Raw genomic sequence first — 19,380 nt, 5'->3', positions numbered from 1 at the left:
AGACCAGAACTGCACGCAGTATTCCAAAAGCGGCCTAACCAATGTTGCAACATGACTTCCCAACTCCTACACTCAATGCACTGACCAATAAAGGCAAGCACACCAGACACCTTCTTCACTGTTCTATCTATCTGCAACTCTTTCAAGGAGCTATGAGGGTGAGAATAAATAGTCATGGACTTGCACTATGTCCCTGACACTTTTGGCTGCATGAATTATCTCCCCAAACAAAATTAACATTATAATTGTCACAATATCAAAGCTAGCTCTTCCAATGAGAAGATGAGATTTATCACACTTCAAATGCTTTCCTTCAAGGCTGTAGCAGCATACGGATGGGAATCAAAACTCATTTTAATCAAATTGGCAAATGCGAACATCAGCTCCTTTGCGAAGTCAGACCACACAGCATGATTGGAACTCCCACACAAAACCAGAGCTTCACTATAGGCAGAATTGTAGGCTGTTAACTGCTGAGCTCAGACATCAAGTCATCAGCCATCTCAGCTCCACACCATCTCTGCAGGAATTCCTGATCTGTTTCAATCACCTAGCTTCCATCAGAAGATCAGAACTTGGGGGTTCACTGATGATTGCAAAATAAGTATTTAACCAGTATTCAAAACTTCACTTTAGTTTTAATGCAGATTTAGCTACTGTCCATAAACTACTCACCCTATGGATGACTAGTGCCCCAATTATACAACATTTCAAACCTAATTAACTCAAATCAGAATTTTTTTCTTATGAGATGATGCCAAAGCAATTCATATCCAAATGCAGCATGACCTGGACAAAAACCCTATCGCCGTCAACTCAAGCCACACAAGTGCTAAGTAAAGACAATCAGCAACAAGAGAGAATTGAACCATCATCCCTTGACATTCAACGGTGTTACGATCTTGGAATTTTTCACAATGATTTGGATGTCAGCATAAGAGGTATAGTTAGTAAGCTTGCAGATGACACCAAATTGGAAGTGTAGTGGACAGCAAAGGAGGTTACCTCAAATTACAACGGGATCTTGATCAGGTGGGCCAAATGGGTTGACGAGTGGCAGATAGAGTTTAATTTAGATAAATGCAAGGTGCTGCATTTTGGGAAAGCAAATCTTAGCAGGACTTATACACTTAATGGGAAGGTCCTAGGGAGTGTTGCTGAACAAAGAGATTTTGGAGTGCGGGCTCATAGCTCCTTGAAAGTAGAGTCACAGATAGTTAGGATAGTGAAGGTGCTTGGTATGCTTTCCTTTATTGGTCAGAGTATTGAGTATAGGAGTTGGAAGGTCATGCTGCAATTGTTAAGGACATTAGTTAGGCCACTTTTGCAACATTGCGTGCAATTTTGGTCTCCTTCCTATCGAAAGGATGTTGCGAAACTTGAAAGGGTTCAGAACAGATTTACAAGGATGTTGTCAGGGTTGGAGAATGAGTGTTATAGGGAGAGGCTGAACAAGCTGGGGCTGTTTTCCCTGCAGCATCTGAGACTATGGGGTGACCTTAGAGTGCATAAAATCATGAGGGGCATGAATAGGTTAAATAGACAAAGTCTTTTCCCTGGGGTGGGGGATTTCAGAGCCAATGGGGTTACTTTTTCATGCACATAGTGGCGCATGCATGGAATGAGCTGCCAGAGGCAGTGGTGGAGGCTAGTACAACTACAACATTTAGAGTCATAGAGATGTACAGCATGGAAACAGACCCTTCGGTCCAACCCACCCATGCCGACCAGATTCCCCAACCCAATCTAGTCCCACCTGCCAGCACCCGGCCCATATCCCTCCAAACCCTTCCTATTCATATACCCATCCAAATGCCTCTTAAATGTTGCAATTGTACCAGCCTCTACCACATCCTCTGGCAGCTCATTCCAGACCTGTACCACCCTCTGTGTGAAAAGGTTGCCCCTTAGGTCTCTTATATCTTTGCCCTCTCACCGTAAACCCTCCAGTTCTGGATGGGTATATGAATAGGAAGGGTCCAGGTGCTGGCAAGTGGGACTAAATTAGGTTGGGATATCTAGTCGGCATGGACGGGTTGGACCCAAAGATTCGGGATCAGTTCCCGCAGATTGGAGGGTGGCTAATGTTGTATCACTTTTTAAGAAAGGTGGGAGAGAGAAAGCAGGAAATTATAGACCAGTTAGTCTGACCTCAGTGGTGGGAAAGATGCTGGAGTCTATTATAAAGGATGAAATTACGACACATCTGGATAGTAGTAACAGGATAGGTCAGAGTCAGCATGGATTATGAAGGGAAATCATGCTTGACTAATCTTCTGGAATTTTTTGAGGATGTAACTCTGAAGATGGACGAGGGAGATCCAGCAGATGTGGTGTACCTGGACTTTCAGAAAGCTTTTGATAAAGTCCCACATAGGAGGTTAGTGAGCAAAATTAGGGTGCATGGTATTGGGGGCAAAGTACTAACTTGGATTGAAAGTTGGTTGGCTGACAGGAAACAAAGAGTAGTGATAACCAGCTCCATTTCAGAATGGCAGGCAGTGACCAGTGGGGTACCGCAGGGATCAGTGCTGGGACCACAGCTTTTTACAATATATGTTAATGATATAGAAGATGGTATTAGCAATAACATTAGCAAATTTGCTGATGATACTAAGCTGGGTGGAAGGGTGAAATGTGATGAAGATGTTAAGAGATTACAGGGTGACCTGGACAAGTTAGGTGAGTGGGCAGATGCAGTTTAATGTGGATAAACGTATGGTTATTCACTTTGGTGGCAAGAACAGGAAGGCAGATTACTACCTAAATGGAATCAATTTAGGTAAACGTGCAGTACAAAGAGATCTGGGTATTCTTGTACACCAGTCAATGAAGGTAAGCATGCAGGTACAGCAGGTAGTGAAGAAGGCTAATAGCATGCTGGTCTTCATAACAAGAGGGATTGAGTATAGAAGCAAAGAGGTTCTTCTGCAGCCCTGGTGAGACCACACCTGGAGTAGTGTACAGTTCTGGTCTCCAAATTTGAGGAAAGACATTCTGGCTATTGAGGGAGTGCAGCGTAGGTTCACGAGGTCAATTCCTGGAATGGCAGGATTACCTTACACTGAAAGACTGGAGCAACTGGGCTTGTATACCCTTGAGTTTAGAAGACTGAGAGGGGACCCGATTGAGACATAAGATTATTAAAGGATTGGACACTCTGGAGGCAGGAAACATGTTTCCGCTGATGGGTGAGTGCCGAACCAGAGGACACAGCTTAAAAATACGGGGTAGACCATTTAGGACAGAGATGAGAAGAAACTTCTTCACCCAGAGAGTGGTGGGTGTGTGGAATGCTCTGCCCCAGAGGGCAGTGGAGGGCCCAGTCTCTGGATCCATTTAAGAAAGAGTTGGATAGAGCTCTCAAGGATTGTGGAATCAAGGGTTACGGAGATAAGGCAGGAACAGGATACTGATTAAGGATGATCAGCCAGGATCATATTGAATGGTGGTGCAGGCTCGAAGGGCAGAATGGCCTACTTCTGCACCTATTGTCTGTTTCCATGCTGTACATCTCTATGACTTTAATCAACATCTGAAGGTGGCGGTTTACCACTGATCAGAAATTGAACTGGGCTAGCTGCATAGACTTTGTGGCTGTAGGAGCAGGTCAGACGATAGGAATCCTGCCGCAAATAACTCACCTAGAGTCCCCAGTGCATGTCCAACAGCTACAAAGCACAAGTCAGGAGTGTGATGGAATATTCCCCATATGCTTGGATTGGTGCAACTCAAGAGGCCTGACACGATCCAGAACAAAGGAGCCAAACTAATCAGCACCACATCTATAAGCATCTACTCCCTTCACCACCTACATTCAGTGTACCATTTACAAATCAAAATTGCAAAAATTAAACGATTCTTAGATTGCATGTTGCAAACACACTACTACTTCTATCTAGAAGGATATGGGCAGAAGATACATGGGAACACAGTCACCTGTAAACTCCTCACCCCCTGACTTGGAAATATATTGTCATTCCTTCAGTGTTGCTGATTCAAATTCTTGGATGTCTCCTTAACAACATAATGTATCTACCTACCCTAAACTCAAGGCGACGGCTCATTCTCGACTTCTCCACAGCAACTAGCAATAAATGCCTGCCCAGACAGTGAGGCTCACATCTCATGAAACAACTGAGGTAGAGAAGGATATTTCATTTAAATAACCAATAGCACTCCAAAAGGACTGACAGCAATTACATGTAAATAGCTCACTCGGTTATAAAGAATGCTAACAAAGGATCATTTACCAATGGACTAGCTCAGACCAAAGGAGGTGAGGCAAGAGCCAGCCCTTAGCAGGCTTGCTGACAAACTGTCATAGTGGACCAAATAGAGAAAAGGTAGGTGCTGCCAGTTGTGGTGGAGCAAGCAGGGAATACTACAGAGGGGGCATGAGGTCCTGCAGACTCCAGGTTCGGCCTTAGGGAATGGGACAGTTGGAATTCTTCTTACCTCAGGTGGTGGTGGTGGTGGGTTCCAGTGTCACTTCAGGACTTGAGTATGCAATTCAATTGATATTGACAGAAGGATAAATTCAAATGAAACATTAACAGAAAGCTTATCTGAATACTCTATAAACTGAGCTTAAAAATGTATTGCTGGAAAAGCGCAGCAGGTCAGGCAGCATCCAAGGAACAGGAGAATTGACATTTCGGGCATAAGCCCTTCTTCAGGAATAAGGAGGGTGTGCCAAGCAGGCTAAGATAAAAGGTAGGGAGGAGGGGGGTTGGGAATACGATAGGTGGGAGGAGGTTAAGGTGAGGGTGATAGGCCGGAAAGGGGGTGGGGGCGGAGAGGTCAGGAAGGTCAAGATTGCAGGTAAGGAAGGCGGGGCTGAGTCTGAGGGTTGGGACTGAGAAAAGGTGGGGGGAGGGGAAATGAGAAAGTTGGAGAAATCTGCATTCATCCCTTCAGTTAGTTTCTCAATAAAATAATCCCTATATTATGAAACAAAAAAGCCCAGGAACAGCACACATACTCTGTCTAGGTCCGGGTGCACCAGAGCCACGTAGTCATTACAGGCAATTACATTCCCAAGTGCAGAAAGACGCTCCTCAACTCTCTGGATGGCCACAGAGTCTGGCAGGCAATTGCGGATATGCTGTAACTCCTGATCTGTCGTGTTATTAGGGACCATTAACCCATGTCGATTACCTAGAGAAGACAAATCCACTGATTAGACAAAGACTGAAAAATACACCATTCCTCTGAACAGGTTCAACCAAGCATGCTTCCTTCTGCTGTTGGCCACACCATAAATTGGGTATGGCGTTACAGTTTAATAGCTTCACCAGTTGTTGTGTTTACTTTCTCTTCACTTAGGCCCCTTGATTATTTAGTAATTTTGGAATGCTAATAGCGTCTTCTACGATGAAGATCGATGCAAAATATTTAATCGACCCCTCTGCCATCATTCCCTCAGTCGTATTTCTAAGGGGTCTATATTCACTTTGCCTCTCTTTTCAAATAAATAAGCTCTTGCTACCCATTTAAAATTACTTGCTAGTTTGTCCACTGTTTATTTTCTTCCCCATTTTTTTGTCATCTTACATTGGGAAAGTTTGAAAAGCCAATCTTCTGATTCACCACTAATCTTTGCCATTTTCTTTCCCTTTAAATTTGATACCATTCTTAAACTTCCTTGTTCAGCCATGGCTAGTTTATTCCCTTTCTAGGATCTTTGTTGCTTATTGGGACATAACATCTGAGTCATAGAGTCAGAGATGTATAGCACAGGAACAGACCCTTCAGTCCAACTCGTCCATGCCAACCAGACATCCCAACCCAATCTAGTCCCATTTGCCAGCACCCACCCCATATCCCTTCAAACTCTTCCTATTCATATACCCATCCAGATGCCTTTTAAATTTTATAATTGTACCAGCCTCCATCACTTCCTCTGGCAGCTCATTCCATACACGCACCACTCTCTGCCCCTTAGGCCCCTTTTAAATCTTTCCCTTCCAACCCTAAACCTATACCCTCTAGTTCTGGACTCTCACCCTAGGGAACAGATCTTGTCAATTTACCCCATCCACGTCCCTCAGGATTTTATAAACCTCTAAAGTCACCCTCCCTCAACATCTGACACTCCAAGGAAAACAGCCTCTGTCTGTTCAACCTCTCTCTATAGCTCAAATCTTCCTACCCCAGCAACATCCTTGTAAATTGTTTCTGAACCCTTTCAAGTTTCACAACATCCTTCTGAAAGGAAGGAGACTAGAATTGCACACAATATTCCAACAATGGCCTAACCAATGTCCTGGACAATCTCAACATGACCTCCCAACTTTTGTATTCAATGCTCTGACCAATGAAGGAAAGCATATCAAATGCCTTCTTCACTATCCACGCTACCTGTGACTCCGCTTTCAAGAAACTATGAACCTACACTCCAAGGTTTCTTTGTTCAGCAACACTCCCTAGGATCTTACCATTAAGTGTATAAGTTGTGCTCTGATTTGCCTTTCCAAAATTCCGGACCTCACGTTTATCTAAATCAAACTCCATCTGCCACTCCTCAGCCCATTGGCCGATCTGACGAAGATCCCACTGTAACCTGAGGTAACCTTCCTCATTGTTCAGTCCACCTCCAATTTTGGTGTCATCTGCAAACTTACTAACTATACTTATGTTCACGTCCAAATCATTTATATAAATGAAGAAAAGCAGTGGAGTCAGCACTGATCCTTGTGGCACATCACTGGTCACATGCCTCCAGTCTAAAAGGCAACCTGCTGAGTCACAAACTATTTTCTTAAGGACATTGGTTTGGCCACAGTTGGAATTCTATGTTCAGTTGTGGTTTCTCTGCTATAGGGATGATATTGTGAAACTTGAAAAGATTTTCAAGGATGTTGCCAGGGTTGGAGGGTTTGAGTATCGGGAGAGGCTGAATAGGCTGGGGCTGTTTTCCCTGGAGCGTTGGAGGCTGAGGGGTGACGTTATAGAGGTTTATAAGATCATGAGGGGCATGGATAGGGTGAATAGACAAGATCTTTTCTCCAGGGTAGGGGAGCCCAAAACTGGAGGGCATAGATTTAAGGTGAGCAGGGAAAGATTTGAAAAAGGAATTAAGGGGTAACTTTATCATGCAGAGGGTGGTGCATGCATTAAATGAGCTGCCAGAGGAAGTGGTGAAGGCTGGTACTATTACAGCATTTAAAAGGCATCTGGATGTGGGTATATGAATAAGAAAGATTTAGAAGGATGTAGGCCAAATGCTGGCAAATGAGATTCGATTTATTTTGAATATCTGATCAGCATGGACAAGTTGGAATAATGGGTATGTTTCCATCTTGTACATCGCTATGGCTCTATCATTGTTTCGCAACCATTTTTTCCGAACACCCTCCCCTGTCCACACCAGCCAACTCAGCTGCCATCCTCAAGTAATGGATTCTCTACCCAACCTTGGAAGATTCTTTACTCTGATGACGTGGGTGTTGATGGCAAGGCCAGCATTTGTTATCCATCTTAACTGACCTTGGACAGAGAGGTCAAGAATCAACTACTCTGATAAAAGCAAAGTGCTGCAGAATGCCAGAAACCTGAAATATAAACAGTAAGCAAGGAAACTTTACAGTTTTTGGCAGCATCCCTGGAGAGAGAAAAAGTTAATGTTTTGGAGTCCAATCTTCAGAAGAATTGTTATTGGACGGGTCTCAGTATTAACTGTCTCCCTCCACAAATGCTGCCAGAGCTGCAGGTTTCTGCAGCTGTTTTTATTTTAAAATCAACCACACTGCTGTGGATCTGGAGATATACTGAGGCCAGAATAAGTAGAGACAGCAAATTTCCTTTCTGAAGGAAATTAGTGAATCAGGTGGGTTTTTAATAACAAATAATAGTTTCATGGTCACCATTACAGAGATGAGCTTGCAATTCCAGATAATTAGATTCCAATTCCACTGGCTGTCAAGGTATAATTTGAAACCAGTTCCTGAGAGCATCAGATCGGTCCTCGAAGGACTCCAATGACACCATCATAATGTCATCATATCCCCACTGGATTCAACATCAGCCACCTCTCTAACTACATCCCAAATATATCTGTGATTACTTAGCATGGCTTCTTATAATGCAAATTGGTTAATGACAGTGAAGGAATTGATGTGCCAGGTGATACAGATTAAGACGATGTAGAATTCTGCTGTTGTTCGAGGCAGAGTTCCCCAGATACTAATATTTAGCTCCTGGTCTGTAATGGTAAAGTCACTTTAAACAGAATGCATCAGTTTTCACAAGGAGTGTGCAGCGATCAGTCCCATTCTCAAGGCCTACCTACATCAGGTATATCAGTGAAGATGAGACCAACAACATTCTATGGATTTACATCTTCCAAGGTAATGCTTAAACAATGTTCAACAAAGTACTGACAGGAGCAGAGAATTCTCTTGAACCAGCAGCATAGATTTAAGGTGAGAGAGAAAAGATTTAAAAGGGCCGCGGGGGTAACCTTTTCGTAGAGAGAGTGGTCTATGTATGGAATGAGCAACCAGAGGAAGTGGTAGAGATGGATACAACTACAACATTTAGGAGACATTTGGACAGATACATAGATAGGAAAGGTTTAGATAGATATGAACCAAACACAGACTAGTTTAGTTTAGGATACCTGGTCAGCAAGGATGACTTGACCAAGGGCCTATTTCCATGCTGTACGACTCTAGCTAGTGTTGTTTTAAGGGTTCGGAGAAAATGTTGAAGACTCCTTGGGCAACGTGTGGTGTGATGCCTAGGCTGGTGCGTGTGGGGTGTCACTGTAAACCAACTCATGAAGCTGGGATTAATACACTAGCAGGGAGATTTTCTCGAGCTGCTCGGGAGGATTGAAACTACTAAGGTGGGGAATGAGACCCAGGGAAATACTGAGAAAACAGATCAATCGGAGACTGGTACAGTTGGGAAAGGGAGCGAGTCAAACAGTCAGGGCAGACAGGAACAAAGCAGAGAACAAGGTAGGACTGATAAATTAAACTGCATTTATTTCAATGCAAGTGGCCTAACAGGGAAGGCAGATTAACTCAGGGCATGGTTAGAAACATGGGACATGGATATCATAGCAATTACAGAAACATGGCTCAGGGATGGATAGGATTGGCAGCTTAATGTTCCAGGATACAAATGCTATGGGAAAGACAAAGGGGGATAAGAGAGGAGGGGGGAGTGGTATTTTTGATAAGGGATAGTACTACTGCTGTACTTAGGGCAGATATTCCTGGGAATACATCCAGGAAAGGTATTTGGATGGAACTGAGAAATAAGAAAGGGATTATCACCTTATTGGGATTGTATTATAGACCCCTTAATAGTCAGTGGGAAATTGAGAAACAAATTTGTAAGGAGATCTCAGTTATCTATAACAATAATTGGGTAGTTACAGTAGAGGATTTTAACTTTCCAAACATAGACTGGGATGCTATGGTGTTAAGGGTTTAGAGAGGAATTTATTAAGTGTGTACAAGAAAATTTTCTGATTCAGTATGTGGATGCACCAACTGGGGAAGATGCAAAGTATGACCTACTCTTGGGAAATAAGGCTGGGCAGGTGACTGAGGTGTCAGTGGACGAGCACTTTGAGGCCAGCGACCATAATTCTATTAGTTTTAACACAGATCTGGTTTATCTTTTTCCATCACTAACAGTTGAAGTTCTAAATTGGAGGAAGCCTAATTTTGATGGTATTAGGCAAGAACTTTTAAAAGCTGATTGGAGGCTGGTATTCACAGGTAAAGGGACAGCTGGAAAATGGGAAGCCTTCAAAAACTAGATAACGAGTGTACAGAGACAGTATATCCCTATTAGGGTGAAAGGAAAGGTTGGTAAGTGTAGGAAATGCTGGATGACTAAAGAAATTGAGGTTTTGGTTAAGAAAAAGGAGGAAGCATATGTCAGGTATAGACAGGATGGATCAAGGGAATCCTTAGAAGAGTATACTTAAGAGGGAAATCAGGAGGGCAAACCACGGACATGAGATAGCTTTGGCAAATAAGATTAAGGAGAATTCAAAGGGCTTTTACATATACATTAAGGACAAAAGGGTAACTAGGGAAAGAATAGGGCCCCTCAAAGATTAGCAAGTTCGTCTTTGTGTGGAGCTGCTAAATGAGTATTTTGCATCAGTGTTTACCATGGAGGAGGACATGGAACATATAGAAAGTGGGGACATAGATGGTGACATCTTGAAAAATGTCCATATTACAGAGGTGCTGGATGCCTTGAAATGTATAAAAGTGGATAAAATGCCAGGACCTGATCAGGTGTACCCTAGAGCTCTGTGGGAAACTAGGGGAGGGATTGCTGGGCCTCTTACTGAGATATTTGTATCATCAATAGTCACAGGTGAGGTGCCAGAAGACTGGAAGGTGGCTAATGTGTTGCCACTGTTTCAAAAGGTGATAAGGATAAGCCAGGGAACTACAGACCAATGAGCCTGACATCGGTAGTGGGCGAGTTGTTGGAGGGAATCCTGAGGGACAGGATTTACATGAATTTGGAAAGGCAAAGAATGATTAGGGATAGGCAACATGGCTTTGTGGGTGGGAAATCATGTCTCATGAACTTGATTGAGTTTTTTGAAGTAACAAAGAGGATCGATGAGGGCAGAGCAGTAGACATGATCTATATGGACTCCAGTAAGGTGTTTGACAAGGTTCCCCATGGGAGAATGGTTAGCAAGGTTGCATCTCATGGAACACAGGGAGAACTAGCCATTTAGATACAAGGCTCGAAGGTAGAAGAAAGTAGGTGGAGGTGGAGGGCTGCTTTTCAAACTGGAGGCCTGTGGCCAGTGGAGTGTCACAAGGACTGGTGTTGGATCCACTACTTTCCATTATTTATATAAATGATTTGGATGTGAATATTGGAGCGATAGTTAGTGAGTTTGTAGATGATACCAAAATTGGAGGTGTAGTGGCCAGCAAAGAAGGTTATCTTAGATTACAATGGGATCTTGATCAGATGGGCCAATGGATTGAGGAGTGGCAGATAGTTTAATTCAGATAAATGCGAGGTGCTGCATTTTGAAAACACAAATCAGAGCAGGACTTATACACTTAATGGTAAGGTCCTGGGGAGTATTGCTGAACAAAGAGACCTAGGAATGTAGGTTCACAGCTCCTTGAAAGTAGAGTTGCAGGTAGATAGGATAGAGGCGGCAGCATTTGGTATGCTTTATTTTATTGGTTAGAGCATCGAGTATAGGAACTGGGAGGTCATGTTGCGGCCGTACAGGACATTGGTTAGGCCACTTTTGAAATACTGCATGCAACTCTGGTCTCCTTCCTATCGGAAGGATGTTGTGAAACTTGAAAGGGTTCAGAAAAGATTTACAAGGATGTTGCCAGGGTTGGTGTATTTGAGCTATAGGGAGAGGTTCAATGGCTGGGGCTGTTTTCCCTGGAGCAGAGGTTGAGGGGTGACCTTATAGAGGTTTATAAAATCATGAGGGGCATGGATAGGATAAGCAGACATTGCCTTTTCCCTGGGGTGGGGGCAGTCCAGAACTAGAGGGCATAGATTCAGGGTGAGAGGGGAAAGATATAAAGGAGTCCTAAGAGGCAACATTTTCATACAGAGGAATGAGCTGCCAGAGGAAGTGGAGGAGTTTGGTACAATTACAACATTTAAAAGGCATCTGGATGGGTATAAGAATAGGAAGGGTTTAGAGGGATACGGGCAAAGTGCTGGCAAATGGGACTAGATTAGGTTGGGATATCTGGTCAGCATGGACGAGTTGGACCAAAGGGTCTGTTTCTGTGCTGTACATCTCTTTGACTCTAAACGTTGAAGGCAGACTGCTTAGTGTCACCAGGCAAGCAGTTGCAGTAGTAATAATCCTGGTTGTCCTGTTTAGGAGCATGAGGAAGCAGATTCAAACCCCTCACCCTGGATAAGTATGGAAAAAATTAGTACATCAGATAATCATCTTTATTAAAGTGGCATGATTATATAAAAAAAAGGCAAAGGATGAACCAATTCTGATCACAGCTTGGAGGAGAATTCACATGCAGCCTCTCAACACACCTGCAGAGTCAGCCACTGAGCCTTGTAAACAGAACTGATAAAATATTCATGGCTGTCACTTCCATCAGCTCCTGCTGCAGTCAGCAGGATAAATTATACAACAGCAAGCTTGGCTAGAGATACAGCTACAGAGTATACAGTAATCCTAGAATTGCCACAGAGATGGGAATGCAACCTTAGCACGAGGTCCTGGCAGGGTTTTAATGAAAAGGTTGGTTTTAGAGGGAAAAAAACATTAATTTTGAAAACAAAGAATAAAGAGAACTGAATATACATGTAAAAGGGGAAAATTGTAGGGGTGTGCAGAAAGAGCAGGTTGTACACCTAGTACCTTCAACTACATGGCATAAAAAAACACTATAAAAACAATTTCCTCAGCATCAGAGGAAAACAATTTCTTAATTCACGAGCAGAGTATGCAGTATTATCAGCCTTCAGACAGACAGCAGGTTCAAATGGGACCATCATCTATTATTGAAGATAACACGCAGACGGAGCAGCTTCATGTGGGATCAAACCGAAGAGAAGGTGACCTCAATTCCACAATCTGCCCAGCAGGATTAACTGGATCCAATTTCAGACCTTTGTTGAAAGGTTATTTGAACCTGCAATTTTCAACTCCCAAACTATCAAATATATTATTGAATTCTTAGCATTTCTGAGCGACATGCTTTAAGACTCTGGCTGGGAAGAATTGACATTCACTATCCAGGGGACATGCAGGACAGACAGCACCGACGTGCACAATATCATCATCATGTGAATTATTGCTTTGTCTAGCACGCCTGCAGGCACATTCAACCATCGATCTGAACCTATGCAGACTCACATCAACACTCTGCTTCCCCTTGATCAATGAACAGTCATTGATTTGATCCTTTAAACCTAAAAACGTCTTGGTTGAGATACAAACTAGCTGAAGTGATTTAAAGGAAAGGATTATTACAGTACAGAAACGGACCATCCAACCCAGCAGGTTGTACAAAACCAGAGCTGTTTCAGGATAAAAGAATTCCACTGGCAGATTATAGATGCAGAACAAATTGACAAGGCAGTGTTATTGGAGAAATCTTACGTGCAGATACGGATTGCAAAGGAAGGTATTTTAAAAAGTTTTGAAGAATTCTAAGATCCACTAATTTTTAAAATTCAATTCAAGCAATTCAATTACCTAAAATTCAAATCAGTGTGTAATCCAGGTAATACAAAACCCTCTTTCTTGATCATACCAGTAAAACCATTAAAACTTTCCATTAACACTCAGAAATGTCACTTTAAAAGGCAAGACAATGATTGGGTGAAATGAGATGAACATGTAAATTTAAAATTGATACAATTAAATATCCGATTTTAGCTCCATTACATTTATTTTATTCATTCACAGGATGTGACTATGATGGCTAGGCCAGCACTTATTGCATATCATTAACTGCCCTCCTACAAACATGCAAATAATGGAGAAATATAGGAAAGTGATTGGAAATGCAGACATCACTTGAGTGTGCCTCACACAGTCAGCTGTATTCAAATGGGCAGCTGTGCTTCCTCCGGTATGACAGAAACACTTCAATAGTTGTAGGAGATTTTGGGACATCCTGAATTTATAAAAGGCACTACAAACCCTTCTTTCTATCTCCTTAAACAAGATCCACATGCAAGTGTAGGACATCAGTGGCAGCCAAACAGCACACAATGGAATAACTATCAGAGCTATGATATCAGATTACAGCCATAACATGAGCCGACAGGGTGATTTCTAATAGTTCTCCTAGGATATTTCACAGTAATCACCAGACTCATTGTATAGTACAGCACTAACCGCACATAGCCTGAGGTACATTCTGTACCATCTCAGCTTTCAATTTGTAGAAACAATCTCTTACTAATGCAAGCAGAGATTTTCCCATTCAACAAAAACAGACAGTAAAACTTATTCTAGTGTATCACAGTGAATTACTATCAAGAGTATAGGCAATGGTCAGGTGGGTAACAAAATTAACCAGAGAGGGACAAGAAGAATGTTAGCGAGGACAATCAAGCAATGACACAATTCCATAAACATCCCTCACCAGATAAGACAAATAGATTAGGGACTCCGATCATCATGGGGGAGTCAAGTGCATAGCACAGAAGCATTAGCATCACCACATAAATTAACCTGAACTGCAAGACAGGTCAGGAGGCAGAGGTGAGTGCAATGGCCATTATTAGGGAGAAGGTGCTGGGCAGGCTGAAAGGACCAGAGGGACTACATCCTAGAGTTCTGAAGGACACAACACAGGAGAATGTGGTGGCATTGGTGGTGATCTTTTAGGAATCACTAGTATCAGCGATGACCTCCCCTTGATGAAGCTGTGTTGATTCAACCCGATATTACCATGCAATTCCAAGTACCCTGCTGTCAGGTTGGATCTCAGAGTACTGGAAAATGGCTAATTTAACACCCTTGTCTAAGAAGGGAGGCAGAAGACAGGAAACTATAGGCCAGTTAGCCTGACTTCAGTCATTGGTAAGATTTTAGAGTCCCATTATTAAGGATGAGATTGGAAGTGCATGATGTGAAGGTTTAGTTCGGGTGCTTGAAGGTTACAAGTTAGCCAGGAAAGACCTAAAGAAAGAGTTAAGAGCTAGAAGGGGACATGAGAAGTCGTTGGTGGATAGGATCAAGGAAAACCCTAAGGCTTTCTATCGGTACATCAGGAATAAAAGAACGACTAGAGTACAATGAGAGTCAATAAGGATAGTAGTGGGAAGGTTTGCGTGGAGTTAGGGGAGATGGGGAAGCACTAAATTAATATTTTTCATCAGTACTCACATTAGAAAAAGACAATGTTGTCAAGGAGAATACTGAGATACAGGCCACTAGACTGCACAGGATTCAGGTTGACATGAGGTGGTATTAGCAATTCTGGAAAGTGTAAAAATAGATAAATCCACTGGGCCGGATAGAATTTATCCTAGGGTTCTCTGGGAATCGAGGAAGGAGACTGCTGAGTCTTTTGATCTTTATGTCGTCATTGTCTACAGGAATAGTGCCAGAAGACTGGAATTTGCAAATGTTGTTCTCTTTTTGAAGGGGAGTAGAGACAACACTGGTAATTATAGACCAGTGAGCCTTACTTCGGTTTTGGGTAAGGTGTTGGAAAAGATTATAAGAGATAGGATTTATAATCACTTAGAAAGGAATAAGTTGATTAGGGATAGTCAACATGGTATTGTGAAGGGTAGGTCATGCCTCACAAACCTTATTGAGTTCTTTGAAAAGGTGGGATGAGGGTAAAGCAGGTGATGTGGTGAATATGGATTTCAGTAAAGCATTTGATAAGATTTCCCAGAGTAAGGCTATTCCACAAATTACGGAGGCATAGGATTGAGGGTGATTTAGCGGTTAGGATCAGAAATTGGCTAGTTGTAAGAAGACAGAGGGTGGTGGTTGATGGGAAATAGTTATCTTGGAGTTCAGTTATTAATGGTGCATGCAAGATTCTGTTTTGGATCCACAGCTGTATGCCATTTTTACAAACGAAATGGATGAGGGTATAGAAGGATGGGTTAGTAAATTTGTGGATGACACTAAGGTTGGTGGAGTTGTGGATACTGACACAGGATGTTGTAGATTAGGAGGGACATAGATAAGCTACAGAACTGGGTTGAGAGGTGGCAAATGGAGTTCAAGTCTGTTCAGATTCTTTGAGGAGATAAAGAACAAGTAAGACAAAGGAGAGTCAGTGGAAGTCATCTAATTGGATTTCCAAAAGGCCTCTGACATGGTGCCATACAGAAGACTGCTAAGAAGCAAAATAATAGCATGGATAGAGGATTGGCTGACTGGCAGAAAGCAGAGAGTAGAGATAAAGGGGACATTTTCAGGATGGCAGGTGACTAGTGGAGTCACGCAGGATTCAGTGTTGGAACAATTATTCACAATATACATTAATGACCTGGACGAATAATTGAGGGCACTGTTGCTAAGTTTGCAGATGATGCAAAGATAGGTGTAGATGCAGATAATATTGAAAAAGCAGGGAGACTGTAAAGGATTTGGAAAGGCCAGGAGAGTAGGCAAAGAAGTGACATATGGAAAACAATGCAGGAATGAGAGAGGTATGCACTTTAGTATGAAAAATAGGGCCTTAATTTTTTAAATGGGGATAGGCTTCAGAAATCTGATGCACAAAGGGATTTGGGAATCCTAGATCAAGGTTCTCTTCAATGTAGCATGCAGGTTCAGTTGACAGTTAGGAAGGCAAATGCAATGTTAGCATTCATTTCAGCAGGGCTAGAATACAACAACAGAGATGTACTGCTGAAGCTGTATAAGGCTTTGGTCAGACCACATTTGGAATAGGTAAAAACAAGGGCTGCAGATGCTGAAAACCAGAGTCTAAATTAGAGTGGTGCTGGAAAAGCACAGCAGGTCAGGCAGCATCCGAGGAGCATGAAAATCGTTGATTTGGAATATTGTGAGCAGTTTTTGGCTCCATATTTAAGGAAGGGGTGTGCAAGCATTGAAGGTGGGTTCAGAGTGGATTGACAAAAATGGTCCTCGACATAAAGGCTTGTCACATCAAGAGCAGTTAAGAACTCTAGGTCTGTACTCAATGGAGTTTAGAAGTAAAGAGGAGACTGTGCAATTGATGGACCAATTACCTATGTCTAGTGTGAAGTGAAAAGAATGTGGAAAACAAAAAAATCTGGATAAGCAACAGGAGCATCGCACAAAACCCTGTAAAGAGAGGTCACTGAATTGCTTCCCACATTTCTTCATCCATCGAAGCAATTTTCCACACCTGTGGCATTCTGTATGTGCTTGTAGCGGGAGAGGATTTACAAGAGGGTAAGGATTTTAACTGGTAGCTGACAATTCAGTTGCATACTTATGTTTAAAATCATACTAATGCTATACATAGTCCTCCTGCCATCATACTGTAACTCACTGTATGGAAAGTAGTAGTTCTTGCTAAGTACAGAATCCTGGCCCATGTTTTCTGCTAATCTGAATCCATCTAACAGGTGAATTGGGGTCTCTGTATACTTTGATAAACATGTGACTTTTGTGATATCTGCGGGGCTCGACTTCCACCATGCTATCCCAATGAGGAATCACATTGACAAATCTGCGTCGGTCAGAATGAGATAAATAAAGAAAATTAATGTTTCTCTCAGGCGATGGCATTTAACTATATTGCACAGGGAAGACAGTTAAGCTGAGATTAATTTCTTTTCAAAGCCATTACCCCAAGGTGGAGACCATTCAGCCCATCAAATCTATGCTGGCTCTGTACATAGCAATCCAGTCAACATATTTCTCAGTATTATCCCCATAATTCATCAGGTTCACTCCTCTCAAGTATTAATGTAATTTCCTTTTGAAATCACTTCTCACCACTGCATACAACACCTTAATTTGTAAAACAGTCACAAAGTCTGTTTTCACTTGTGGAGGAGTCCAGAAGTCAGGTGCATAAATGTAAGACAGTCAATAATGAAGAGAAGGATGCAATGGCAAGGTGAGATACAGTATGATGGCAGGAGGATTTTGAACAGCATTAATAAGATTTAGACCATTCAGGATGAATGAACCATTTGATTTGTATCAAAAACAAACTTCTGCGTAAAAATAAAAGAGCTTACCCACACACATTCTTCCAATGATTCTGCATCCTGCAATGGAAGCATGGACCACAGGAATACTTTCGGATAACTCGCCTTCAAAAACACTGAAAGAAAAATAGTTTGTTAGCAGCAAGCCGTCACCAGTTTGATTTACACAGCATTCTGGCAAACAGAGACAAGGAAATGCAAAGAAATCATACCGCGCATGAAAGGAAATCTTTTGATCAAGATTGTATCACAACCAGGCTTGTGAAAACTTGGACATTGCTGCATTGTAGAGCTGCAGGACAAACCCTACAATCTACTTATTGAGGCTATGACAGCTAGCAAGCATAAACTCCTCTCCTTTCATCCAAACATCACTCTGGGAAAGGATCTTGGCCCAGAGGACCAAGGAGTAAAATTAATACGCATGGAGACAAGGAACAAGCATCAGAAAACGCAGCAGAAAAGAGTTTACAGATCCCATCATAGCAAGGTTATAGGTCCCCTAATTGCGAAATCACGGGACAGACATTATGTGCAAGATGCAATTATTTCTTCTTTAGTGACATGTAACAATTATGGAAGATATTAATCTGCAAAGACCGTACGAAAACTAAAGTGATGTGGGAGATGAGTTTGTAGAATTGTTTTGAGCGTTTCCTGGAGTAAAATGTTATACAACCAGCTAAGGATAAAAATATTTTAAATCTAGAATTGTGCAATGAACCTGGATTAATCCTTTGATCTCAGTAATCCACTTGTGAAAGAGTCAATGAGAAATAGTGATCATATTACAATTGAATTGAGAAATTTGAAGTGACTTGCGCCAATTACAGACAAGATTGTTAAAGTTTAAAGCATTAAGCAAAACATTGCATTGTCAGCTGGCGAGAGCTGGCCTTGGTTGAGTAAATAGACTAAAAGGTATGACAATAATTAAGGCAGTGGGAAACATCCAAACTGTTCAACCAAAACACATTTCATAGAGTATTAAAAGTTAAATCATATTAAAAGAGGCTTTTCACGTTCCAAAGAATAGGAACAAATCTGAGAGCTGGGAGTGTTTTAGAAACCAGCAAAGGTTAGGAAAAAGAAAACAATAGAATGTGAGTATAAACAAGCAAGGAATACAAAAACAAAGAGAGAGTATATACAAAAAGAAAAGTCACTAAAATAATGATGGGCCCCCAAGTAGCACAGACAAGACAATTCATTATAAGGTTCAAGGAAGTAGCAGACATTGATGAGAGACACCAGATACATTAGGGATACTTTGCTTAGAACAGAGAAGGCTGAGGATCTGATTGAGATAGAAAAGTCTGCGGATGATAGGGAGAAACTTTTCCCCTTAGTTATGGGGGCAATAACCAGAGGCACAGTTTTAGAGGGGACTTCAGAAAAGAATGTTTCACCCAGAATGTTATGGGTATCTGGAATTCAATGCCTGAAAGATTGGAGGAGATAGGAGACAGAGTACAGGTCGTTCTGCTATAATGTGCTTTTTGTCAATGTGAATTTGCTGCAACGTGATTGACAAATTGGAGATGCTGTTTCTAAAGCACGAACTTTCACAGCATGTTGGCTAACACAATTACATCAGCACCTTAAACGTTGTTTCTAAAGTATGAGTTTTCTATAACGCAGGGCTGCACAAGAACACAACCATCGCATTACAGAAAGAACTATTAGCATACAAAGCTACAAGTCACGTGCAGGTTGAATCAGAATAGGTTGAATGATGACCAG

General features: G+C 42.0%; 1 protein-coding gene across 1 annotated transcript in view; it reads right to left on the bottom strand.

The window, feature by feature from the left end:
- Positions 1-19,380, bottom strand: part of eif6 (eukaryotic translation initiation factor 6) — an 89,646-nt gene that overhangs the window by 52,273 nt on the left and 17,993 nt on the right. The window contains exons 2-3 of the mRNA XM_072556072.1: positions 17,668-17,753; positions 4,985-5,160 (exon numbers count right to left, since the gene is read on the bottom strand). Coding sequence (XP_072412173.1) covers positions 4,985-5,160; positions 17,668-17,753 — 262 coding nt within the window. The remainder of the gene's footprint in view (positions 1-4,984; positions 5,161-17,667; positions 17,754-19,380) is intronic.

Source organism: Chiloscyllium punctatum, chromosome 37 (genome assembly GCF_047496795.1).
Source record: "Chiloscyllium punctatum isolate Juve2018m chromosome 37, sChiPun1.3, whole genome shotgun sequence".
NCBI classification, from domain to species: domain Eukaryota; kingdom Metazoa; phylum Chordata; class Chondrichthyes; order Orectolobiformes; family Hemiscylliidae; genus Chiloscyllium; species Chiloscyllium punctatum.
Note: the sequence above shows the minus strand (reverse complement) of the source record. Positions and strands in the feature narration are given on the sequence as shown.